Source organism: Schistosoma mansoni, chromosome W, assembly GCF_000237925.1.
Source record: "Schistosoma mansoni strain Puerto Rico chromosome W, complete genome".
Taxonomy (NCBI): Eukaryota; Metazoa; Platyhelminthes; class Trematoda; order Strigeidida; family Schistosomatidae; genus Schistosoma; species Schistosoma mansoni.
Window position 1 is genome coordinate 58,685,980 of NC_031502.1, and position 27,336 is coordinate 58,713,315.

General features: G+C 37.3%; 1 protein-coding gene across 1 annotated transcript; it reads left to right on the forward strand.

Moving 5' to 3' along the window:
- Positions 1–1,010: 1,010 nt before the first annotated feature.
- Positions 1,011–22,093, forward strand: Smp_163760 (hypothetical protein; the record flags this gene model as incomplete). Its single annotated transcript, XM_018790322.1, has 9 exons — positions 1,011–1,077; positions 2,485–3,319; positions 8,660–8,873; positions 12,360–12,916; positions 14,398–14,882; positions 16,407–16,576; positions 18,255–18,818; positions 20,799–21,527; positions 21,648–22,093. Exons 2-9 carry the CDS (start codon positions 2,495–2,497, stop codon positions 22,091–22,093), a joined length of 3,990 nt encoding a protein of 1,329 aa, XP_018655677.1. The 5' UTR covers positions 1,011–1,077; positions 2,485–2,494.
- Positions 22,094–27,336: the final 5,243 nt, after the last annotated feature.

Below are 27,336 nucleotides of genomic sequence, written 5' to 3' on the forward strand. Positions count from 1 at the left end.
GGACACAGCTCCTACGTTTCATTAGCCAGCTTATAGAAAAGGTCCTCGATATATTGGTAACGAATCAAATATATCTTTCCTGCCTCTTCTCGTCTGACTTCTGATTTCTATCTGACTGGGAACGATCGAATATAGAAGGTGCTACTGGTAGCTAGTTGTAAAACTAGAACATCCGTTGCATCGTCAACCTTGACTATACTTTTATATGAGCGTATATGTGTACCCTTTGTATCCTATTCATCATATATCTGTCATTCATTTTTGTCTGATTATAAATATTGAGTAATGCTTGCTCATATTGAGTTGGCTTCCCCGCCATCTCCGATACGCACTATTTTCGCCTCGCTCTCGAGTTGGTTTCCCAGCCATCTCCAATACGCATTAATTTTGCTTCTCTCTCTTCTGTTCGCTTGCTCCTCGTTCGTTTCCTTCGCTTGTTCGCCTGTTCACTCGCTCTCTCGCTTGCCGCTCGCTCGCTCGCTCGTTGATATTCGCTCAGGTGTTGTTAACTTTCTAACCTGAGTTATTCGACAATAAACTGTAGTTGCTGCTATCCTTTGTCTTCTGATTTTACGCGCCGTTAAGATTAGAATCATAACGGTTATCGAAGTAAACGATTAACGAATCGCGGCACTACAACCTCTTAGACGCCTGTACTCTAATGGGTCAAGGTTTAGTGATTGGAGGCGCTCTTACTTCCGACCTCCTGAGTTTGCTACCTGTATCTAAAATTTAAACCCTGGAGTAATGCTTGTTGGCTGTCTCCCTGAGTCAAAGAATGAAGATTAATAAGTCAGTGTAGATGATGTTTCAATTTGTCATTAACCATCCATTCCCAAATTCATAGTCCATTAACTTGAATTTATGATAGAAAGCACTAGTGGCAAACTGTTATTAGCAAATGAAGCTAGTGTTTTCCAAGTATTTTTCTTCTTTATTCATAGTTATTTGAATTACCTTTGAAATTATCGCGGACTTTTGTTTGTAACTGTATAGATAATGGAGGGAGTTTGTTTTTTCGGCCAACTCCTTGGGATTTATATATTCAAGTGATTGTCCGCACCTTGAAGTAACTGTGTCAGTTTCACTTCAGTTTTATAAGCTCTTTAGATTATTTTAAACACTTTTCACGTGAATGTATTATTCATACATACTAACTCTGACATATTTAAGTAGTTAATTTAGAATGATATTTTCCGGCAGTCATATAAAAAAGTTGATCGAAGTAGATTGTCACGACGACAGTCAGCTACTTTTAAAACAATTTAAAACCAGCGTCTGGTTGTGAAATAATTTATTATAAGGGCAAAATATTTATGACAGGTAAACTGCCTTGACATCGTAAAGATCATTTATAATAGTAAACGTAAAACCTTATACGGTGCAAGTGAAAGGATGCTTTGTAAGTTTAATGAAAAATAATCAACTAAGTTGCTGTCTGACTCCCTCTAAAAATTCATAAATCATGATAAGATGTATATATTTGATTACCATTTGTTTCCTTTTTTTAAAATGAAGAATTTGCTAACACCTTATCATCCAGTTCGTCTGTGTTCCTCAATCTTCTAATGTTTACCAGCCTTTTTAGCGTACAACTGACTAAATATTAAGTTCAACTTAGCTATCGATGAGCGACTAGCTGTCATCGCGTTTTGATTTCATACAAGCAACCAAAAAGCTGCTATCTTAAATCTAATGAGTTTGATAGTTTGGCTTACATTTACCAAATGGTTTTGCGTTTGGAAAAATCAGAAAGGGGTATCGCCAGCCTGATATTGCGTTTGGTTTCACAAAGATTATTGACGAGACTATCATTTATGGGTCATCTTTGAGCGACGCCAAAATAACCCCGAAAACTTCCTTTTTCTGACTAGTATCTAAAGGAGGTTGCAAACTAGTTATGAAAACCAGTACTAAGTCATTACCCGAGTGAAGAACCAGGTACACATATTTACATCTACGAAATTAAAACTTGATAGTAATTTCTAAGTTAAACTGTACAAGTCCATATAGTTCTTTCCATAGGTAAAGGTTATCCACTAATCACTTCGTAGTCAAGATGGCTCCAAACATGCTAATCGAGATGCCTAAAAACCACTATATAAATCCGACCTAATCAGTTATCGCAGTTTTGACTTCACCGTTACCTAGTCATACAAATAAATATAAGGGATATGTATCTTACTTCATCTAAGTTACATCAATCCAACTAGTTTGTCAAAATATAAGGAGCAAATCTTAGTTACTGACAGAGAAAAACTTCACATCAGTTTGTTTAGTTGACAGTACGTTGTATTTACAATTGTCGTTGACATGACCATATCTAGATAAATTAAGTTATATGATTTGTCAGAAATAAGTGAATTGCATTAAAATTATAGTTGAAAATCCAGTGTACGTGACTTTCATTATTCATTGTGGAGTAATAGTTATCTCGTACTTAGAAGTTAAGTCTCGATTTTTATGGGTTTTTTCTTTATTTAGTTGCACGGAGATGACGCTCCGAGCTGGTGCGTCTAATATTTCTGTCCGAGCATGGCGCCGCTACTTCACTCTATCATCTGTTGATGCAGTCATCGAATTGATGCGAGAAGTGTTTGTCAGCTGTGGAGTAGTCTTTTCTGATGAACAGACAGGCATGAAGCATCTGAAAGCTAATACCATCAATAACTCTGATATATGTGACATTGGAGTTGACTCCTCCATCAAAGAACCTAATTTAGCTTTCATATCTATTGTATTAGGTTACATAGAAAATCATCTTACTTCTAGCACATCAGAAGACTTTGATTCCATAAAAATAAAAAATACTCTTCATCGCAAACTTGTATCCAAAAGAAAGGAAAATTTACTTCAAAATTATCCCCGTTCACGTTCATCTTCTCTTACAAAATCACAATCACCTTTATCTGTTCATCTTGAAACACCAGAAGAACATTCAGAAGGTTCTAATGATCACCTGGAATTGAGCAATAAGTTAAGTTCCATCCCCAGATCTTTGTCATCAAATGCATTCTTACAAGAAACTATTCACGAATCTCCTGTATGTCGCCGTCGTGCTAGACGATTTGGTTCTGCTCGTCGTGTTCGTCAACGAAACGAGTCTGAAGTATCTGCTTCTGCAGCAACCGCAATCGAATCTCCACTCACCATTGCTGCTAAAAATGAACCACTACAAATATTCACAGACATACCAGTCAGGAAGCGACGTCGATTTTCTGATAGCACTATACCAAATTCAGCTTTTCCATGTTTAACATTTGATGAACTTGAACGCTTGTACTTAGATTTCTACAATCTCATCACTAATTCCCCTAAAGTGAGTTTCAATGAGTCATTTAACCTATCCCCTCATTACTTTTAGTTAAAATATTTAAAGTAGTATTCCAAGCGTACTGCTTAAATTGCATATTGTTTCACTCCTAATTCACAGTTCACTATTTAGTAATTTTAAGTTGTTATTGATCAACCTGCTTCATTATCATTATTGTTTTGCTTTTATATTACTATTACGCGTTATTTAACATAAAAATACTTGAAAAACTGGGGAATTGCGCTGTACATATGGCCATATTTTCACTTTATTCATTGGTGTAGAATTGTGGTTCAGAATAGCTTAACCACCCCATTTCCAAACAGAACACTATTATTGGGTTTAGTCAAGCATTACTCCCCCAAATGCCCTGGTACGGCCGAGAGTGGGGAGAGTCCACTCTCCCTCTCGAAATGCTCTCACATGGCCACGCGAATATATAGCCTCTGCCAGGGAAGTCCTACTCACTGCCTTCTCGTGACGGGGGTGTTGTTTACGAAAGTGAGAGGACGAAAAGTGAATGTCCGGCACTTTAACTGGGTTGGTGGACACGGAGGGTCCACCTAGGGGAGTTGGAAAACCCTGATTCTAAACCAATGGTGCACATGGGCTCCAGTATCCTGAAGGAACAAATGGCGAATGAACCTACTGTTGGTCACCGGCTACCATGGGACTGCATCTCCTCACGATGCTCCACTGCCTTGTGGATCAGACTTTTAGGTCAAAGGCTCGGGGTGTGGCCCCCTAAGAAAACCACCTGCTTCGGTTTGGGCACCCGGGCAGTATCACAGCCCGCACACAAATGACATGAAATGACGCACTACACTAACTACACTGCTCTCGTTCCTAATAGAAGAAAGACAATTTACATTATTATTACTATTACCATTATTATTATTGTTATTACTATTATTTACTACGTCGCTTTTTCACTCCCTTTATTCCCAAATTGTGTATCCTTCCTTTCCAACTTATGCAGTAGCTCGCCCATGGTGGAAACTCTGTCCTATCTAAACGATCTCCAGTCACTGTCTGGTTGAAAGTGAATGCTTCCACCGATTACGAATACTGAAGCAGTCTTTCTGAAACCTTGGTACGCCGTTCAAGCTGGCTTCCTTCAACGTTCGCACACTAATGCAGACCGGACAACAGATGGGGCTGGCTATGTCTTTAGAAAGTCTTAATGTTGATGTTTGCTGTCTATCCGAGACCCGTATTCAAGACTCTAGTGAAGTACTACAAATTCGCTCTCCATCTGTCCCTTCGAAAAACTTGTTTCACGTGCGCTTATCCGGGGACCCTGTGGCATCTTCGTCTGGTCTTGCAGGCGTTGGTGTTGCACTAAGCGCTAGGGCTGAGGCAGCACTAATCGATTGGATCCCCATTAACAGTCGGTTATGTGCTGTTAGATTAGAAAGTTCCATCAAAGTGAGAAGAAACCGGCGTGAGAAACGGTGTCTTTTCGTCATCTCCGCCTATGCCCCTACAAATTGCAGCCCGGATGCAATCAAGGATGAGTTTCACCACCAGTTAACAGTTCTTCTCCAGAAAGCGCGTTCGACAGATATTGTGGTATTAGCCGGAGACTTGAATGCTCAGGTCGGGCGTCTAGGCACAGAAGAGAGTCGTTTAGATGGCCGATGGGGACTTGTTGGTCGCAGGACAGATAACGGGGACCGTTTGCTGCAACTGTGCACAGACCACAACCTGTTTCTGGCTAGCACTAACTTCCGGCACAGTCATCGCCGGTGTGCCACCTGGCGTCCTCCCTCTGCATCTCAAGCCTGGACTCAGATTGATCACATCGCGATCAGCTACCGCTGGCGTGGTTGTGTACAAGACTGCCTCTCCTTTTGGAGTACCTATCTGGAGTCTGATCATGCCCTGGTCTGCGCCAATCTCACCTTACTTTTCAGTGGCCGAAGGATTGACCACCACCAACGGATCGATGTTAGTAAACTGGCTGCAACTTCTGTTGCAAGTAGGTATCGAGCGGAGCTAGCCTCTAGGCTAGCTACCATCCCACCGAAAAGTATAGATGAGCATTGGTTGCATCTTCACGACGCTATGAAAATGGCGAGTAAAGCCGCTTGCAGCTTCGCGAAACGTCCCGCTTACAAGCACTGGGTTTCTTCTGGCTCCTTACAACTGATGGAAGCCCGTCGGTCTACTCCGGGTGACCGTGAGTTTGACCACAAACGAAGGCTGTTACGTAATGAAATCGGGCAAAGCTTGCGTAAGGACCGAGAAGCCTGGTGGTCGGAGCGTGCTAATGAGATGGAAGCAGCAACTGCATCTGGTAACTGCCGGAAGCTCTTCCAACTCATCCGAGCCACTGGCAGCAAGAAGTCTGGTGTGAGTGAAACAATCTACGAAGATGATGGGATACCAATCACTAGTATCTCTCGACGTCTTGGACGATGGGCGGAATTCTTCGAAGGGCAGTTCAACTGGCCTGCTGCTCCGGCAACATCAACCAGTTTGTCCTGCCCCCCATGGCCGGTGACGACTGATCCACCAAACGAGGCGGAAGTCCGCAAGAAGCTCCAACTCTTGAAGCGCTACAAATCACCGGGCCCAGATGACTTACCTCCGGCTCTTTTTAAAGATGGTGGTGACTTTCTGACTAAGGAACTGACGGTGTTGTTTGCAAAGGTTTGGGAGCAAGAAAGTGTTCCAACATCATGGAATGAGTCAATAGTCATCCCTATCTTTAAAAAGAGTTCACGTTGTTCCTGTAACAACTATCGGGGGATAAGTCTACTTCCGATTGCGTCCAAACTATTGGCTTCTGTCATTCTTCGTAGGTTGTTTAAAACCCGAGAACGATTGACTCGCGAGGAGCAGGCTGGTTTTCGTTCTGGTCGAGGATGCATTGATCACATCTTCACCCTCCGCCAAATGTTAGAACACCGTCATACTTATCGCAGGCCAACAATCGTAGTGTTTCTTGATATCAGGGCGGCCTTCGATTCGTTGGACAGGACTGTTCTCTGGGATTGTCTATTGAAGAAGGGTGTGCCTGAGAAGTTCATTAACATCTTAAAGGCCCTGTATACGAACACCTCAGGCAGAGTGAGGGCATACAACCACCTTTCTCCCTTGTTCCATTCGAGCAGTGGGGTTAGGCAGGGTTGCCCGATCTCACCATTCCTCTTCAACTTTGCCATCGACGACATCCTGGAAACAGCTCTGATGGATGTAAGTAATGGCGGTGTGGATCTGCTGCCTGGAGAACGACTTCTCGACCTTGAGTATGCGGATGATATTGTCTTACTGTGCGATAATGCCCAAGGCATGCAATCCGCACTTAATCAGTTGGCAATCAGTGTCCACAGGTACGGTATGTGCTTTGCACCCTCCAAGTGCAAAGTACTCCTACAAGACTGGCAGGATTCTCATCCTGTACTCACCCTAGATAGTGAGCAGATTGAAGTAGTTGAGAAGTTCGTGTATCTAGGTAGCTATATAAGTGCTGGTGGTGGCGTGAGTGATGAGATCGATGCACGTATAAGGAAAGCCAGAGCGGCTTATGCCAATCTGGGCCATCTTTGGCGCCTTCGTGATGTGCATTATTTGCCGACTCTGGGACTGGTTGGAAAAAGCGGAGAGGAGGTCAGTGTATGACATGGTGTCGTGGCATGAAAGAAAGCTGCAAAGGGCTAGCTTCTGTTGGTCCTTCACGACTCCCTGGCTGGGGTCCGAGAGATGGTGCAACACAGTGGCTAGAGACGTTATCAGATATGGCTCAGAATAGAAACCAGTGGCGATCCTGCTGCAACCTTTTACTTTCTACATAAAGAGTGGTTCTAGCTTTCTTAACTGAAAGAGTCTTCTGGTTGTACATTTCAGTCCGCCTTATCTTTTCATCCCTTCTCTTCCTACTTTCATTATTTTGTGTGGCGCATATGTATCTGGTGCCCTTTTGTACCAATATATATGTGTTTAAATAAATAAATAAATAAACTCAAATGCCTAGTACATGAGCTAGTACTCGGTCACAGATTTAAATTAAGTTACTTTATGTTCTATGTTGATTGAGATTTAATATTTAAGGGTGTAAGCATGTAATGATCACTGATACTAATGTTACATGTACCGACGTTAATACGATTAAAGTGAACTATGTAAAACCTGAGTGACTGAACAAACTCATGAGGCCATTCTGTATTATACCACCTGGTATTGTCTAATGAGATTACAGTCTGTTTATTAGTTTATAAAATGCTAGAGACCATTAATTAAATATTCTAAGTAAAATGACCGGATATCTATTTTGACGACACGATTTTTGTCTAAATTTATACTCCACATTTGTTTTACCCTTGTTTATGTGAGAGAAGATTGTTTTGCTCTGTAACGATTGGGATTTAGGAATTATTAAATGCATAAATACACTATTGACTATGGACGAACTTCATAATACAATGTGACATTGTGATGGTTGCTCACGATACTGAGTGAACCAATATCTAAGATAAGACTGTTAACCATGAAAATAGGCTTTTTATCTAGTAAAGTAACATACTTGTGTTCAAATTATTTACCAAAAATTGAACATGAATAATTTCCATAAACAGTTTAAAGATATCGACCTCATTAAGATCTAACTGCCTATTTATTTATTTATTTAAACACATAAATATTGGTACAAAGGGACACCAGATAGATATGCGCCTCACAAATCTCATTCGATTTGTGTGAGGGCTGTGATACTGCTCAGGTGCCCAGACTGAAGCAGGTGGTTTTCTTAGGGGGCCACACCCCGAGCCTTTGACCTGAAGGTCTAGTCCACAAGGCAGTGGAGCATCGTGAGGAGATGCAGTCCCATGGTAGCCGGTGACCAACAGTAGGTTCATTCGCCATTTGTTCCTTCAGGATACTGGAGCCCATGTGCACCATTGGTTTAGAATCAGGGTTTTCCAACTCCCCTAGGTGGACCCTCCGTGTCCACCAACCCGGTTAAAGCGCCGGACATTCACTTTTCGTCCTCTCACTTTTGTGAACAACACCCCCGTCACGAGAAGGCAGTGAGTAAGACTTCCCTGGCAGAGGCTATATATTCGCGTGGCCATGTGAGAGCATTTCGAGAGGGAGAGTGGACTCTCCCCACTCTCGGCCGTACCAGGGCATTTGCACTGAATATATATCAGTTCTCGTTGATTTTCACTGTGAACTGCAACCTAAAATGTACCATTGTACAGAGTACTAAGGCGTTATTTCTCTCCGAATACTTAAAGAACAATCAAATAAGCCAAGAGAAATGTGACCCTTTTTTGTATCTAAAGTATATGACATATAACTAAATTTATGGTAATAAGAAATGACTTTTTTACTCCTTTGTAGTTGAAACCTTTTGTAGCAGACACAAGCAGTTTTACTAATGGATCAGAATCGAAAACACAGAAATTTCACTGTACTTCAACAATAACGCCAGCAAAGAAATACGCATGTCGTGCACTTATTTGTGTCATATGTGAAGTTTTATGGAGCCAAATGACAGCTAGTCGTGTCAAAGAACGATTGACGCACACACAAAGCGTATATTCTTTTCTAACAAGTTAGTAAATATTTGTATCTTTCTTAACTTTATCGATACCTAAAAAAGTAATTTGGGTTTCTATGATAATCAGAAGTATTTGAATTGTAGTATAAACTAGTAATCCCAGGAATAACGCAATTTAATCAAGAAGTATTAGATGAGCCCGAACGAATGTATTGTATTTGGAATTCAAAATTACAACAGTCATCAATACAAAGAAGTCATTGGTTCATTCAAACATCACATCTTCCACAGCTCAAATTGGAGTGTAAACGTCTGTAATCGATTGTATGTTTTCTTCTTAAGTTCATCTTGCATCTGTTCGACAGTGTATTGAATGTAAGCTCTGTTGTATCTAGAATACACTCGTAAGTATTAGAATTAACAGCCGAAATTGGAACAGACTCACCTGGGTTCTGGAATTGTATACAATCATCATGTCGGTTGTGCAGTGAAACCATTGATTTTTAGAATTTGCATCATAGACTTTCCAACAATATCCTCCCCCACGAAATAATGTTGGGTCCTTACGTCGCAATGTTTTAGCCAATATGACGTTCCCAATTTGCATTATCTTCTCAAGTCTCACGCATCGACTACTGTATGTGAGTATTTGGAGATAAACACTGATATATAATTTGAGGTATTCCATCATGTGACTTTGACTTGAATAAAAATCATGATACATATTCTTTTTGTTATTCATATTAGAATACACAGACAGATATGCATTGATATATGCAATTAACACATGTGATTCAACTAGGCTTGATTTACCTGCGAAACAATCGAATAGAAAACATTCATCTGCCTCATATTCATTAGGATAATCTTGGACTTGATTTGGATTCTCTGTCTGTGCAAACTTCACTTCTGGGCAAACTGGTTCTCTGATTATTTCGTTAAATTTTGCTATCCCCTCTGATTCATCATACTCCTGACTAGGGATTCTATTCAACATACATTGTTCGTGAGAGTATCCAATATCTGATACAATAACATCAGAAATATGACTAGAATTCGACTCATAAGGAACATATTTTTCACATTCATTAGGAATATCATTAGAGATAAATTGATTGTGAGGACCACTGACACTTGATATGATATCAGGATTCGATTTCTCTGAAATATTTTCCTCAAATCGATTAAGAGTTTCATTAGAGAATAATGGATCATCAGGGAATTCAGCATCTACCAAGACTGAATCTGGTTTTTGATCATGATTTGACTCATTCAACATTCTATTCTCACTGTTGTAAGAAATTCCATCAGAAGTATGTGAATTATTACGACAAACCATATCTGGTTCAATAACATGAGAAATCCGATAAGTTTGTTGGTTAAAATTTTTTGTCTCACAATGATTCTGGGTTTCATTCAACTCTGGACTGTTATGCGACGTTATACTACTTCTAGATAAAGATAACTGATCATTAGAAGCATCCATCTTAGCATTACTTTCAGCGAAATGAACCATGGTATTACAAACTGACTGAATATGTCCAGTTTTACCACATTTAAAGCATTTAGAATTACGAAATATACATGAATTACATGGGTAAAACTTGCCACAAAACAAGCATTTACTAAACTCGTGCTCATCTTCATGGACTATTTCACAGCTCAATGAAGTATTATCTGAATAACTCTGATAACGCATCGAACTGCGACGACTTATTAAAGTAGTGGAATTCCTGATGTTCTGGCGAGTCATTTTATGTGATTTTTTCTCTCTTACCGCATTCGGAATTTGTATACTTTACATGATCCAACAGTAGTTGCTTGAGAGTTGCATAGGGGAGTGAAATCGGTTTGTCTGGAAGTGCCAAAGTCTTTATGAGGCTGTATGCTTCTTTCCCGATGAATGTAAGAAAATGGGCCACAATATTAAAATCTTCATCATCTTCCTTGGTCATAGCCCAGATTTCGAACCTCTCCATGTACTCCTCAAAAGCATTAAAATCTGAATTTATATTCAACCGTTGCATCACAGGCTCAATCGCGACGCCAATATGATAATCAGAAGTATTTGAATTGTAGTATAAACTAGTAATCCCAGGAATAACGCAATTTAATCAAGAAGTATTAGATGAGTCCGAACGAATGTATTGTATTTGGAATTCAAAATTACAACAGTCATCAATACAAAGAAGTCATTGGTTCATTCAAACATCACAGTTTCTTACTACATGATTGTTATGGTTACAGAAATATTATACAATGCATCATTTTAGTTTAAATTATTCCACTCAGTCATAAAAACCTAGTATTAACTTACTGCCATCTCTCTAACCACTTTGAGTCAGTTATGAACAATTTAGTACAGATGTCCAATGGATCAGATTGTTATACTTTACATCAGTACAGCAAAAGCAGATTAATAGCACGAATTCAAAAGAGTTGCGATATTGGTATTAAGCATAGTGAAAATTGAACGGAAAATATACCTAACAAACGAATTACAGAATCGAGAAATCCATTTTTGCAATGGCTTGGGTTACCCCGTCATTGATATTTTGACTGAATTTTAATGTCTTGGTTGGAATATGTGCATTCTGTGCGGACTACCTCAATTTGACAATTATGTCACGGGTTTATGTAGAATAGATTGTGGTAGTAGTGAAATCCAAGACGCGTATTCGGTTGTGCAAATGAATGAGTGGGTATCTTGACTGAATAGCTAATCCATATTCTGTTGGCTTTTAAAGTGAAAGGCGTTAGGTTCGAATCCCAAGTAGACACCAACTTCTGAATCTAGACACACTCAGCTGATGAGTCCTGGATAGGGTGAAACGCGCGTCTTGATTCCCACTGCTAGCCAAATTCTGTCCATTTTATGTGAAATCGAGCGATATAAAGTTTCAAATATGGGAAATTTATAATTAGAGGCTAATAAAAAACACATCTACGCCAATGAGATCAATTCTGAGCCATGTCTTATAAGAGCCCTGAATATAATAAAACAATCTTTGTACAATCAAGGACAGTTCTATTCTACATCATTTATTGTGTTTTTTAAATTTAGCAGCACTTAGTCTCATCAGTTACCGTTTCCAAAGCTGATATAAATGTTTGTGCATCATTTGCCTATCTACCTAGCCATTCATATCAAAGCAAGTGAAAATTGGGACCCAATGGTTAAGATATTCCCACCTTACCGATTAACCCATAGCTTTCACCATCGAAGACCTGGTAGTTATTGAGTACACACTTATCGAGCTATTATTTCGTAAGTTCTCACAAAAAAGTCCCACAATCCTGTCATGAGCTTTTGATTATATAGTGACTGGTCACATTTTTGTTTGTTTGATTGAGGTACTTTGATTGGAACTTTAACCAACTTTGTCTGTTTACTAATTTCATGACACCCATTATCCGACACATGAATTTTCTGATTCGAACTAAGAGATTATACCAAATTTTCATGCTAATTATTCATTCTGTCTAAACATCATTGTTCCCGAACAACTGTTACCATATTTTTTGTTTCAATTTTTATAGCGGGCATTCTAGATAGTTTCGGATTGGCGTATACAGTTGTAGCGGCCTGCCAACTCCTTGGTTATTCTGATGTAGACCTAGCATTATCTGAAGACCACGGTTGGGTTGAATTCGGTCCTCCGGAATCTCGTCAGACAGCCGATGTAGCTAGTTGGGTACAAGAATCTCATACATCTGCCAGTTCGCATAATTCAGAATTCTCGAATTTTCATGATGACTCAGTGCAACAAACAGAACACTCTAGGACCAGGAAAGCATCATCGTCTACTGAAGATGAACATAATCCACCTTCCATTCGCATTCCACCACTCGAACATTCTTGGCTTTATGTAAGTGGATATCCGGTAGTTTGTCGTCCACGCATAATGGCTGTGGCTGCTGCGATTGCGGCGATACAACCAGGGGCTTCATTATCTGCTGTCACTCAAGCTCCAACTTCAGAACCTTTTGCTTATGGCACACTTTCACCGAATCCTTCAGTATCCTCCGGTGGTGACCTTATTACACCTACCGGCTTAGTTAAGCATTTATCATCAGCATCAGTGATCTCGATGCAGGTAAGTAGTAGTAACGTCAACAGTTTGAATTACTCCAGAATTATCTTCAAGTTTAAACAATCTATATATACATGTATATAAATAGTACATAATTCAAGCCTGCATAAGTGTTTCTGCATTATTTTTTTGTCTCCGTCTAAGTTTGGGCAAAATGTCTAACAACCATCGACTAGAACTTGTCACCAACAAACCCATACCTTCAAGCATCACTGCGCATGTTTAGGATTCAAAATTTTATAAAAGCCATACTACTGATACAAAGTTAAGATATATTAAATTTTATTGACATATCTTAATGGTTTTTGACGAGGATTGATTCTATTGATAAGGAATACCCAATAATATGTTCATAAGATCTGTAGGGAATTGAAGGACTAATAATATTTTCAGTTTGGGGTCTAACATTAATCGGTCCCTGACTTCAATGAGACTAACAATATTGTCCAACTACCATTATAGTGAACGAGAACATCAATAGGAACAATCAAATATATTTGAACACAAAATTACAGAATCTCTTAGTAAAATGTGAGAACCATACACTAAACACTTCATCTGCAAAATGTCAATCAATTGTTTCGGACTTGATTGTTCCTTCGTTTCCATACCAATCACTCTCTGTTCTCGTTCTCTTCTCTTCGATCTTCTTAACCTCCTGCTACCAGGCATTTCACTTTTGATTGGTGTACATACTACTTGTATCTGTCGACATCAGTAGCACACACCATACCATGACCAAAGTTACGGTAGAATTTGTTTTAAACCCCATGACTTAATGGATTCAAAACTGTGTTTAAACCATCAAGTGAAAAGTTTTTCTAACAACTATTTCTCTTTTTTTAAAGTTTGAACTTCACAATTTTATTTAGATTTGAAGTATAGTTATTATCTCATGATTGATAATGTTGTAGACTGGATTGATTTTGAAAGTTTTCATTCTAATCCTGGCCTTACCTTTGAGAAGTGAACTGGTTGCCTTTATGAAAAAGTAATTCAAATCGAATATGTGTGCATAAAACAATAAAATTTGCTTACTTAACTCTGTTACATCTCATGAAGAATCACAGGCCACTGACCAGGATTCTCCTACCAGTTCTGTCCTTTGCAGTTGCTTCCAATTGCTATTCATTCTTTTGATATCTGTCTCCAGTTCCCGACTCAATGTGTTCTTGGGTCTTCCTCTCTTACTTCTCCCTTCAAAATTCCTTATTAGGGCTTGTGTCGTGATGCAGTTTGATGCTTTCCACAATGTATATCTTATCCACCTCCAGTGTTTTTTACTATCTGACTAACCAAATTGACATGTATATTGTTATTACCGATTAGGCAAACAAACAATGTAATTCACAACTTTGAAGGAACTAAACACTCGATTCAACTGAATTGATTGTTTTATTCAGAATATCGTTTGTTTTTTTTGAATTTTTTTCACTACTTTTTAATACAAAAAACGACTTGTTTATTATTTATTTTACATTTAGCTGGTTACATTAAAACATCAACTTTTATGGTTATGCTTCGATGCTGGTTGTCTATCACGTTATCCTTTAGGATTAACTAATTTAGGTGATTTAGAAGATGCATTTCCTACCATGGGACGACTTGCTACATATTTAAATTCATTACATTCGTCAGTTAAAACAAATTTAAAATGTACTAATGATTTAACGAATGAATTAAATGTTTTGGTGGATCAGTCCAACTATTCGTCATCTGTTTCACCTTCCACTACTACTACTTCCATTGTAAATTCACATATGAAACTGTCAGACTGGCCAAATTCTCAATTGCCAGAAACCGTTTCACTGGCTTTGGCTCTTTATAATCGTGCTATTTTAGTCAATCAGTACTATTATTCTAATCATCATGTTTATCCGTATACATGCTTAGCAGGGTGTTTGTACAGGCATGGAGATAATCGAAGTGCATTGCGTTACTGGGCAGAGGCATCTAAAGTTATTGGACAGTAAGTCTCATCAACTTTTTTTCTACTTGTTTTTCATTCTGTGCAGTTTCACACTTTAATCCATACACTTTCTGTGCCAAATACAGTAAAACGTCAGTATACATAACTTTTCTTGTATTTGTTAAATAGTCTCACTGTGAGACAACTCTGGCTAAGTAATTTTTAAAGCACTTAACTGACAGGTTGTAGGTTCGAATCCCACTCTACCTACTTTGAATTGGATAACCAGGTAGTATAAGATTAACCTTCTTACAAATATCGTGACTCAAAGCCAAGTACATGAATGCTGAGTGCATATCATCAACAGTTCCACTACTACTTATATATATATATATATATATATATATATATATATATATATATATATATATATATATATGAGTAGGAAAATTGTATTTCTGACGTTTCGTGACTTAATATAAGCCACTACTAGGAGTTACTTAATGGTTTATGATTTCCTAAATGTTTTTAGTAAATATTAGGCAATTTTTATTTGTCTCACCGAATGCCTTCTCAGAGATTAGGATTTAACGTACAAAACCGATGATCATAAATGGGTACCCTTGACAACTTGATAGCAGTTATCAAATTTATATGCATTACAACACAAACTTCTTATGGTTTATGTTGGATGTTGTTAAACCTGTCACGTAAACCAAATACCAAGGAACTATAACGTATGGTTTTGGTAATAAAAATAAAGACAAAAAGCATGGTCGCCTAGATATTTATTCAAGGGATCTTTCGTTACTTCTTTCTTCCTCCATCTCTTGCTGCTTTTGGTAAAAGATCCAGTAAAAGCAAGTATCCAAATGTCACTGACTTCGGTTTCAGCTATATCTAAGCCGTTCAATCTTTTAGTCTGTGTGCCTGACCTTAGCTACTTCCTTGACGTGGCAGTTGGTCATGCATATGGCGACTAACCAACCGAGCTGTATTGGCTGAAAAGTTCATCGCTTTGGTCCTACCATACCAATTAGGTCGGTTGAAGGACGGTAAGACTAAAAGCAACAAACTTATGGCCCGAAGACGGAGTCATACTACTGACTACTAGGGTATGGCAGCAGCAAAATGTTTCCTCCAGACAGTCAGCATCTCATAAAGCAAGGGGCTGGTGGTCAAAAAAGTTTGACTCAAAAGATAGCTCACGTTACCTTCTACGGATTTTCGTCTTTTGTGGTAAGACCTCAAAATTACAAAGCTGTTTCATTTGAAACTAATCACAAAGAGCCTATGTGTAAGCGGCCTCAATAAGTTATCCTTTGGATTTCGATCACTCTCTAACTCAGTTTCCTTTTCAGTTTCCACAAGAAGAAATATCCTTCCACAGTGTGGGAAACCTGAAAATGGCAGACGAACTGGAAATCAACTCTTTGAAGTGTATGAGAGACTTTACGATTGATCATCATCTTTTCGGAAGATCTTTAATTTGTTATTCCTTGATGTGTTGATATTCTGTATTTTCTAAACAATTAAATATCATTTACGAAACACTTATTCATTGTAATTTGTTGTCTTTCATAGTTATAATCATACATCTGAAGATTGGGAAATTTATCGTGAGCTTTTAGAGATTGCCACACATTTAATGCCTCAAATGTTCCGATCGGCTAGTGAAAATTCACATTTTTGTTCTGAAGGTTCAGTTGACACTGATCCCGATGGATGCCTTTATCAACCAGATAATATTCTAGGTAAGTTATTTTTTACATTATTATTTCATCGCTTTGCCAATGTAAAGTTTTATGAAATCGACCAGTGTATCTTTATGATATTCAACGTTGTATATGACTAAATGACGATCATCTTCCATGTTTTTGATCAAGTGGAACGTTAAACAATCTTACACATAGCATATTTGGTATTTGGTTAGTATCAGAGTCCAGGATATTTATCAATTGGATGTTCCTATTGTCCATTTCATTTTGCTTCAAGGCCTACCAAATATGCCATTGTCAACCGGTCACACGTAACATAAAACCCGACACGTGCATCTGTCCAAGTTCTCATACCACATTAGCACAGCGAGATAAAATTATTTCAAGAGAAATTCCAGAATAGTAGGAGTAGTAACAGTACCAGTAGTAGTACAAAGGATTAGGTTTAGGAAAAGAGAAAATGGCGAGGTTTATAGACTCGGATTCTAAGGCAAGACAACGAATGAATTCATCTGAACCATTACGAACGATTCTGAGCCATATCGTCCAAAGTCTCTGATCATTGGTTACAACAATCACCCAGACCCCAATCAGTTAGTCAGTGTATGTTATAACAGTTTAGTCCAATTTGTCATAACTTAGTGAACTGGCCTCATTCTTGGTTTGGATGTCCTTAGTCTTCTTCTAGCCCACTCATAAACCAGACATCACCGGTCGAAGTAAATGGTTGGGCATACTTAATACGTGTTTCAATCAGAGTAAATGAAGATTCAATACCTCGTCAATCAAGTTGTCAGATTTACATAGTACTATATCTATAACTTCGACATTGTTTACTTAATGGTCCCGAAATAGACGAGCGATGCTTCGAAGACACCTATGATCGAATACTAGTAGACTACAAATATCTTCTATTCTTGATGGCCACACATCTGTAAAGCAGAACGGGGCGAACAGGTGAGTAGCAAACTCATCCTTTGGTTGACACAGGTATATCTCTCCTACTCCACGAATCAGGCAAGTTCGCAATGATCAATTTAGTTTATTGAGTTAGTGTTGAAATTTCGTTAGCCACTAGCCCATCATGCCTGGTGAGACTTCCTAAATAGGTGAAATGGTTGCTGCACTCGACTACTTCACTTACTATCAATAATTCGGGAGGTGATACAGGCCAACACTGAAGTGACACTGAATTTGAAGGAGAAAATCTCATCCTTAATACACTTGGACTGTTGCTTAAGGCTGTCAGAAGACTGCATTTTGTCACAGTCTTCGCCCAGGACTGTGGGAAAAGCTAGTAATATACTACACAGCTACCCAAACTGAAATAGGTGAAAAGGGGTTCGAGTCTACGACCTGTTGACTGGAGGTCGAGTGCATTATCCACTAAAACCACTACTACACCAAAACCGATCGGTCAGTTAAGCATTGTAAAGTGAATAAAATTTAATTGCTAATCTACTAATAATCTAATTTGTTGAATATTGTTGTCTGATCATCCAAGACTTTCTTAAGTTTTCTAGTTTCTTTTTTAAAAACAACTTGCGTAGTCGTGCACTACCTGTGAACTAACACTACAATGTTAGTTTTCGACTTCCGTTCATAAGCCTTAATGTATTCAATCAGCCATCAGATTATTTTTAAATTTACGCCTGTTACTCCTCGTGGAGGATTATTTTCAAGTGCTTTTTTTCTGTTCTTACTCCCTTTCCAGATGATCCACATTGCCTTTCTTATCTGTTATCATTTTATGATCATTTATGTTTATGGGAAGAAGGTTCGCCTGTGCCAGTTTTGCATGTAGGTTGGGTTGATAAATTAATGGTAAATTTGACACGATTTACTCAACGTGCTAGACGTCATCTTTGCTTATCTGTAGCATCCGATAAAGAAGATAATAAAAGTGATATTGTGAATTCACCTTCGTTAACACATTCAACATGTAGATCAAGTCGATGGACAACTGAATCAACTGATACAACAAGTGAAACAGGAGTTCTGAATATGAATAACATAAAACGTACTCGTCGACATCGATCGAATCAAATCGATTCCACATCCAATTTGTCTACTCCTATCGCTAAAAATGATCTTCCAAAACCGAGTGATGATGTTGATGACGTCAATACTAAACTTGAACTAATCAATGATTATTATACTGAGGGAAATATTCAGTCTCCATCTTCTGTAATAACAAATCAAGATATAACTTGTGAAATGTCTACAGTAGTTACAAAAGCACAAAATAAGAAGAGTGATATGGAAACTGATTCATTAGGTAAATTATTATTACCATTATTAACAAAATTAACTGGTCGATAGGTCACTGATTGTTATGTAACTCTTGATTACATATGGTCTGTTTTCTTATTAGCATTTCCTGGAGGAGGAGGAGGAGGACATTTGTTTAATCTGAAAATTACGTTCATAACAACCCCCCTAGTATAATTGTTAACAAGAGGTCATCAAATAAAAAGGCTTATTTCATCATTAGCACGGGGGTAGAGTAAATGGGATAGAGTCTTACTACCAGTTATCGAATTGAAGATTCACAATCCTTTTTATATTTTAAATGCAAATTCATAGGCCTGTAAAATGAATGTGTCGGTTCGATTCCTTAGAGTGGATTTAAGAGAATGTGAATAATATATTCTTTTCTAAAAAATTTGTGTATATCAGTTCATTCAGTCAATCAGTACAAATATTCAAAAGGGATAATGTGAATCTATCATTCAGTAACCCCAGAAAATTAAATTGTATTCAATGATTAGAAATAGTCGATATTCATTGCCAATACATAACTGCGGGAACAGAATATTTGGAGTTTTGATACTTGACTGAAGTAGTATGATTGGATAACAGTTATGGAGAAAACTAATAGTAAATTTGTTTATTCGGGTGTATTTTCCTGTTGTTGATATTAAGGACAGCAGTTGGCCAATTTCTATTGGGATATGTGCACCCTAAGCAGATTACGTCCATACTGCCATCTTCGCCAGTCAGTTAATATCAAAGTAGAGCCTTACATAAATTCGCGTTTGCCAAGTATAAAGAAATACTGAAATTTAAATTCCAAAAGTGCAAATGCAACTGGACCCACATCACTCGAAGTTTCCTGCGACTGATCCGGACCATAACTATTTAGTCTACAATTACAACATAACTCATAGTCAATGAATTCATGGACCAATGACACGTTTTTACGTGGCTGCTTCTAGATTTCTTTTGACTTACTCGGACGCCTGAAAACATCGCCTGTCATGGTAGGTAGTGATTAGGCATAAGTCACTATACATGTCCTATCCGCCTCAATCGATTATAATTCACAAACTCGTATATCACAATTTAGTCACAGGTTTTCAGCCAAGTTGGTTAGTAGCTAGCAGAGGAATCCGGAACACGCGTTTCTTCTCACTCGGAACCAGTCAACCTAATGTACTTGTTGTATCCCAATGTTAATGTTCACACTTAGACTCGAACCCAGTATTTTTCGCTCTAAACGCCAGTGCATTATCCACTGAGCTATTGAGTTCAGGTAACCACCAACTTATGCAACAAATGTAAGCTTTTTGCAAGGGTTTGTATTTTACCGTTATGTGAACATCAACACTGAGATACAGGTAGACACCCAGCCGACAAACTCGAAATAGGACGAAGTATGTGTTTTAGATTCTACTGTTAGCCGTTATCCAACTTTACTAAAAATAGTAGGTTTATTTTTTACTAAACACTTTAATCCATTGACAAGCATATACACCCAATAAGCTGCAGCTAACATGTTTACATTTTATGTACTCACAAAAATCTTTTCAACTAACCAGCAGAATAATAATTTCCTATCAGGTCATTGAAGAACATGTTAGTTTTTTTTCAAACAGAAGTCATTTGACTTTTAGCCACTAGGTCGTAGGTTCGAACCCCGCTCCATCTATTTCAGTTTGGATAAGCGGATAGTACACTTAGAGTGTGTGGCTGCATACTCAAGTACACCAGGTGAATGAGCTTATTTGAAATAACTTTTTCATTCGAATAAAAAATATCGTTTGTCGGTCTTTCTGATGATATAAGATATTATAATACAGCAAAATTTAAATTAAAAAAAAATGTTTTTTGCACTACGTATCAGCTGAAAATTTTGCCAACTGCATAGTCTCACACTTGAATTGTTAAATTCGTTTGTATTCATTATACAGTGGTTAAAAATTATGTGCTTTTTTAATGTTCAGTTTAACTTTTACGTATACTGTTTTGATTTCAGTCGAAGCTAACAAAGTTTCTAATCCTTACATAGTAAAATCTTGTAGAACCTCTGTCACAGTTGAGATACCCGAAGAAACATCCAACACAAAGATATCTATCAAAGAATCTTATTCTCCCAATGAAAAATCTGTTCCATCATCCACTCATACAAATTCAATGTTTGATGATGTTCAATCTGATGCGGATCAGATATTGTTGGATACTGAAGAACAAGATGGATCACCTTCTCCACTAATGGATTTTCCTAATCATGATGATTTACTTGCAAGTTTAGTTGAAGCATGTGATCATCGTCTGTTGAATCCAGCTTTTTTATGGGGTATGGAACCACATTCACCTTTTCTTCCAGCTAATGTTGCTCCAGAAGAAGCATTAAATCGTCTAATGACAGTATTAGAAGAAAGTAAACCCCCTACTTCCATAATACGCAATTCAAATGATATTATATCTACAGAAACTATAGTTCATCATATTTTTCCAACTCCTCCAAATTCAGGAAGTTTCACTGGATCATCGGAAAATATTATCCATGAAGAATCAACTTCATCTACTACATTATCTCATACAACATTATGTACATCACCTCGAGTTCCAGAAAGTTCAGTACCTGAAATAGAAAAACTAACATCAACTGCAATAACAACGCCAATTCGTTTAGAAAATCAAAAACATTCAACTAACTATCCTGTTGATAAAAATAATAATCTAGAAATTACATTAAAAACAAGTTCTGTATTACCAACAGAAAAGCATACATTGTTTCCTGACAATTTCGACACTGTCGATGGCGGTTGTAATAATAATATTAATAACGATAATAATAATAGTGATGGTGTTTTGTCGGAAGATTTTGACCTGTTAACTAATATTCCTAATGAATTAATGGATTCTGTCGCCAGCCTAGTAGTTGATAATCATCATCATCATCAAACTGATCATCAAATCAATTCAAACAGTCCTCCTACTGATTTTTTTGATTTATTATTAGAATCAGGAAACAATTTAAATACAACATTATGTAATCAACATCAATGTGAAACAGAAAATCAAGGACAAAATATAAATATAAATGATGATAATAATGTTATTAACCAGTCATCAACAAATCATCGGACAGTTAAAACAATGGAAGAATTAACTGTTCACTTACCATTATATTCAGTTAAGATGGCTTCAATTATTGAATTGTTACGAGCGCCTAGATTGAATTCCTCTGCGATTAAACTAGCATTGACAGCACAAAGTCAAGTATGTGTTCGCCGATCTAGTAGTGTACATTCTAATTATTTTTAATCATTTTTTTCTTCATTGTATTGTAGTATGTATTTATCATTCATTCTATGTGGTATGTATATATCACCGTTGAAATATATTGAAGTTTATTAGTCTGACTGTATCATTTGTTTGTTTGTGTGTGTATGTGTGTATGCAAATGTACATAGATACTTATTATATGTCTGTATGCTTGATTCAAGTGTACATTATTCATTTTGTAATTCCTCCTCTTTCAAATTGTTCATTGTTTGTTTGTTCTTTTCAGATCTATTGTAAACATTAGATTACTGTTACCTTTGTTGATTAATGGATAGATTCATTAAATCATGTCTATTATTCTCAATTGTCAGTTTTGCATTATGATATTACTCGTTTGTTTATTTGTTTTTTGTTTACTTGTTGTCTGTACATAATCGTGTGAGTATATATCCATGTGTACATCCATTCATTGCTCTTATGTTGAATTTCAATAGATCTATGCATTATAGTTAACACATTTTGTATCCATCTAGAAATACCATCAATAACTAATATCATTCATGAATGTTACTGATCATTAAATCATTCATTTTTGCTACATATTTATGTATTATATATCGTCAACAGGATTATATGAGACTTTTACTCTCTCTCTCTGTCAAATCAAAGGTATCCCCGAATTCCCCCCTTATGTTAGTGCTTAGAAATTTCCCCTTTATTCTTTTTGGAAATTCATTTGCTCTTCCTATAAGTAGAACTTTACATTTTTCTTGTATTGTCTTTTTATGCCTAACTCTTTCTTTGATGTTGGTTTGTTCTCTGAGCTGGATGGTTTGGTCCATACAGCTCAGAAAACAAACCAAACATCAAAAATCACCCACCTGAGCTACAAATCTTCTCCACCATCTCTCTCTCTCTCTCTGTTCGTATTCTTTCATCAGCCATAATTGCCATGCTCCATTGTCCATTACACACATATATATATGATTCAATGAACCAACCTATTTTGTTTAAATATGATCACACAAATAAGAGGAATTTTCAAAATATGTATTTTTTTCTATCGTTTTGTAATCTACTAATTGGGTATTGTTATATAAGGGTAGATTGATTTACTTGTATATTCTACTTATTTTTCTATTATTTTATTCAGACTTCATATGTGTGTGTGTGTGCTTGTGTTTTACTTATTATTGTTTACATGTGTTTTTATGTATTGGAATCATGTGGAAACACTACGGAAACATGTGCATATTTCATTGTATTTTCTTTTACATGAAGAATAAGATGTGTGTCTGCACGTTTTCATCTCATTCAAATGCATGTTGTTTGTACGTGTGTGTGTGTGTATGTGTACGTTTTGTAAAGTCGACATGTAACTCTTTTACCTCTTGGTCCCGCCACCGGTTGATTCTTATCTGTTTTTTGTTTTTTTTTAAATCTTGACCAAACATGTGTTTTGACCTCAGATTAAATTTTATCGAATTTTTGTTTATTTACAATTTTTTTTTCTAAACTTTAATAGTTTATTTGATTGTTTCTAAATTCCGGTGATGAATTAATTCCTTCGTATTATGTCTATGTAAATTTGTAAAGAGTCTATATAAAAGCCTTTTGTGTTTCAATTTTGTGTTTATTACTTAATTATCGACTTTGAGAAAGTTTACCCTGTTGTTATAAATGGTCATCCGAGTCTGATACTGTTGTATACATCCCTGACAAGCTACTTGTATGAGGAAGGTAAGAGTAAGTAGGGAGCTTTATTGGCTATCGAATAGAAATATGTCCACACATTCATTAATTATTATCAATTTTCCCCTCAAGGCCCCCAAGTACCCTGGTACGGCCGAGAGTGGGGAGAGTCCGCTCTCCCTCTCGAAATGCTCTCACATGGCCACGCGAATATAGCCTCTGCCAGGGGAGTCCTACTCACTGCCTCCTCGTGGCGGGGGTGTTGTTTACGAAATTGAGAGGACGAAAAACGAATGTCCGGCGCTTTAACCGGGTTGGTGGACACGGCGCGTCCACCTAGGGGAGTTGGAAAACCCTGATTCCAAACCAATGGTGCACATGGGCTCCAGTATCCTGATGGAACAAATGGCGTATGAATCAATTGTTGGTCACCGACTACCATGGGACTGCATCTCCTTGTGGATCAGACTTTTAGGTCGAATGCTGCGGTTGTGGCCCCCTAGGAAAACCACCTACTTCAGTTTGGGCAGCATCAAAGCCCTCACACAAATCAAATGAGATTTGTACGACGCATATATATCTGGTTCCCCTTTGTACCAACATTTATGTGTTTAAATAAATAAATATACTTTCAAAAAGCCACACTTCGAGGTGTTTTCACATTATTCACACTTTTTTCCCCATCTTACTGATTCATGTTTTCTCACTCTACAGAATCAACTTCGAATATGATTGGATAAGGTTTTAGTGTTGATTTGTTTGCTAAACCTTGAATGAAATGTTGCGATTAATTAAATTCCAATGTACTGAAGTCATTTCGAATATAGTTTTTAAATAGAATGTCTTCCATATACTCGGCACCCAATTTCTGTTAAACTATTTCAAATATTATCAGTATAGGATTGTAGAGATTGTTGAGTTATTAATTGGGGTTATGAGCTGATCAACACTGTTGGATACCGACTCAACGGTCTAGAGGTTAAGCGTTCGCACGCGAGACCGAAGATCCTGGGTTTGAATCCCGCGTGTGTGATCGTAGATGCGCACTGCTGAGGAGTCCCATACTAGGATGAGGTGGCCGTCCAGTGCTTCCAGGTTTCCAATGGTGTCCTAACATTGGTCAATTCATGATCCCAATTAAAATCACTCAAATATTGACGAATATTCGTATATAAGATTATGTGTTTGTTTTAAAAGATTGAATTTCATAAAATGTCATGTTAAGTGTGATGAGTGAAGTTTTCAGTACTTTTCGTTTTTAAATGTTCCTTATTAAAAATGAACTTCTAGTTATCTGTTATATAATTCAACTTGAAGTTCTATATATTCACTCTGGAACTTGAACCCGGTACCGTTTGCTTCAAATGCTATCTTGTTATCCACTTGGCTACTGAGTCCTGATAACCACCTGCTTGTGCAATGGGGTGAAGTTATATTCACTTGGTGTTGCTGACTTCTATCTTCCCATTGTTGTTTAGGACTGCAATTAATCAGTCTCTTGTTTGTACTCACAAAACAGTTCAGACTTGATTTTATATGATTTTCATTGATACCAATTATTTCTTGATATAAGATTAACGTATATTTAAAATAGCTTAAGATCACCTGTAAAGAGTAAAAACTTTCATAACTACTGTTTCTAAACAACTCACTGAAACAACATGATGCAGGGATACCTTATAGTCATTTAAGATAATTAATAAGCAACAGACCCTTTATTCAACTTTTCTGATGTTGTAACTGGCAAATACCTGCAGGGTGACTTATTTATTCGATAGAAGAAAATAGCTACTTGTTTATCTATACTCTGATACTTACTTTTCTGGTTAGCGTTTTTTTAGCGAGTTAGTTTTTCTACGGGATGGGGTCGCTAACCCCATGCCCAACTCTCCTCCTTTACCCGGGCTTGGGACCGGCAGTAACTCTAAAAGAGCTACAGGCGGAGTTTATACTCTGACAACTCAATTCATTTTTGACTATCATATTTTCTTCAATCTCTGCAACGTTTTTCAACTATTTCCTAGTTTATAATTTTATTTTTACCATTAATTATCATTAACTTATATTCGGTTACTTCAGTGTTAGTCCTAACCGTAAGTTAGATATTTTATCACTATCCTATTTCTTTAACAGGTGGTTAACATCTCTATGTTTATTGCTTATGACTATAATGTTATTCACTTGTAATGCTTATCAGGGCACATCTTCAAATGATTCTTCAACTAACCCTTTCTATGTACAACAAATATGTCAGTTGTCACTGCTAACGGACTACCTATAGCTACACTATCAACCTGTTGACAGTATTCTCACTCCTAAATAAATTGAACATTATCAGTAAATGATAATAAATATTTAATAGTTGCTAAGTGAAAAGACAATTTGTTGAACGTGATATAGTTCCATTGAATATCACTAGTTATTCGCAGAGGTAGATTTTTAAACAAACGATTTACGTCGAACGAACATTTTGTCTTATTCTTGATATAAATATCAGTTGATCATTTCAAATGAATCTTTCATAGAATACCTAAATAGATGGTTTAGAATAAGATTTAACAGTCTCATCAGCTATTTGATAAGATTATTTATGTGTGCTCAACAATGATCAGAATTGGTTACAAAGGGATGCTAGACTTGTTAGCTTTCGGTAATCCATATAATTCAGGATACACAGATAGACACGTTACCATCTACACTTTATCATTACTTTCGGAAACTTTTATGCAAACCAAAGATGCTGATGAGCTGTCAATGAGTTCACCAGTGGAGAATGCGGTATTTTCTTCCAAGTATGCTGTATATGCGTACATTGAAATGCGCATATCAGAGATACATGCATTCCATTAATACACATGTAGGTATAGATGGGTACGGCTGCTAGTATGCGTTACATTCAATCATAGAATGCACGAACATGTCCACTCATCCCATGAGTACATATAGACAGAATTTTCCGCTCGCAAGTATACGTTACATACACATATGAAATGCATAGGCCCAGATCCATACTCTTCATAGAATACATATAGATATAAATGGCATCAATACTAGCCGTAACCCAGCTGCTCCCATCACTGAATAAATATCGAGTACTCGAATCAGTATGAAAATAAGCCGCCATAGACGATATGCTCATTTCACGCTCATACCACAAGCAGTTTTGCTGTCGAACCCTGTGCACTGGTTACTTCACAATTTTTGGCCAACGCTATAGCCCGTCTGTCCCACACCTTATGGACCCTTCCAGATAGAGTCTGTTCAGGCACTAAAACGAAGTTGTTCTCTATCACCACAATCACGTCCTCATTTCAAAGTTGTCATCTGTCTCCTCTTGTTAATCAGATAAAGTTGATGGTTAGCACGATCTCCATCAATTTAAGCAGAGTAGGTGGTCAGTCCGGTCTCTGTTTTATCGCTTGCGTTAGTCCATGAGGAAAAAGACCACCCATTATCCAGGGACTACTACGCAGAAGTGTGATTCGGACGTATTCATGCTTCTAATTTTCTGTACGATAATGAAACATTGACTAGTGATTTCATAATGGAGAGGATATTAAAACTAATTATGTATCATTACAATTAAACAA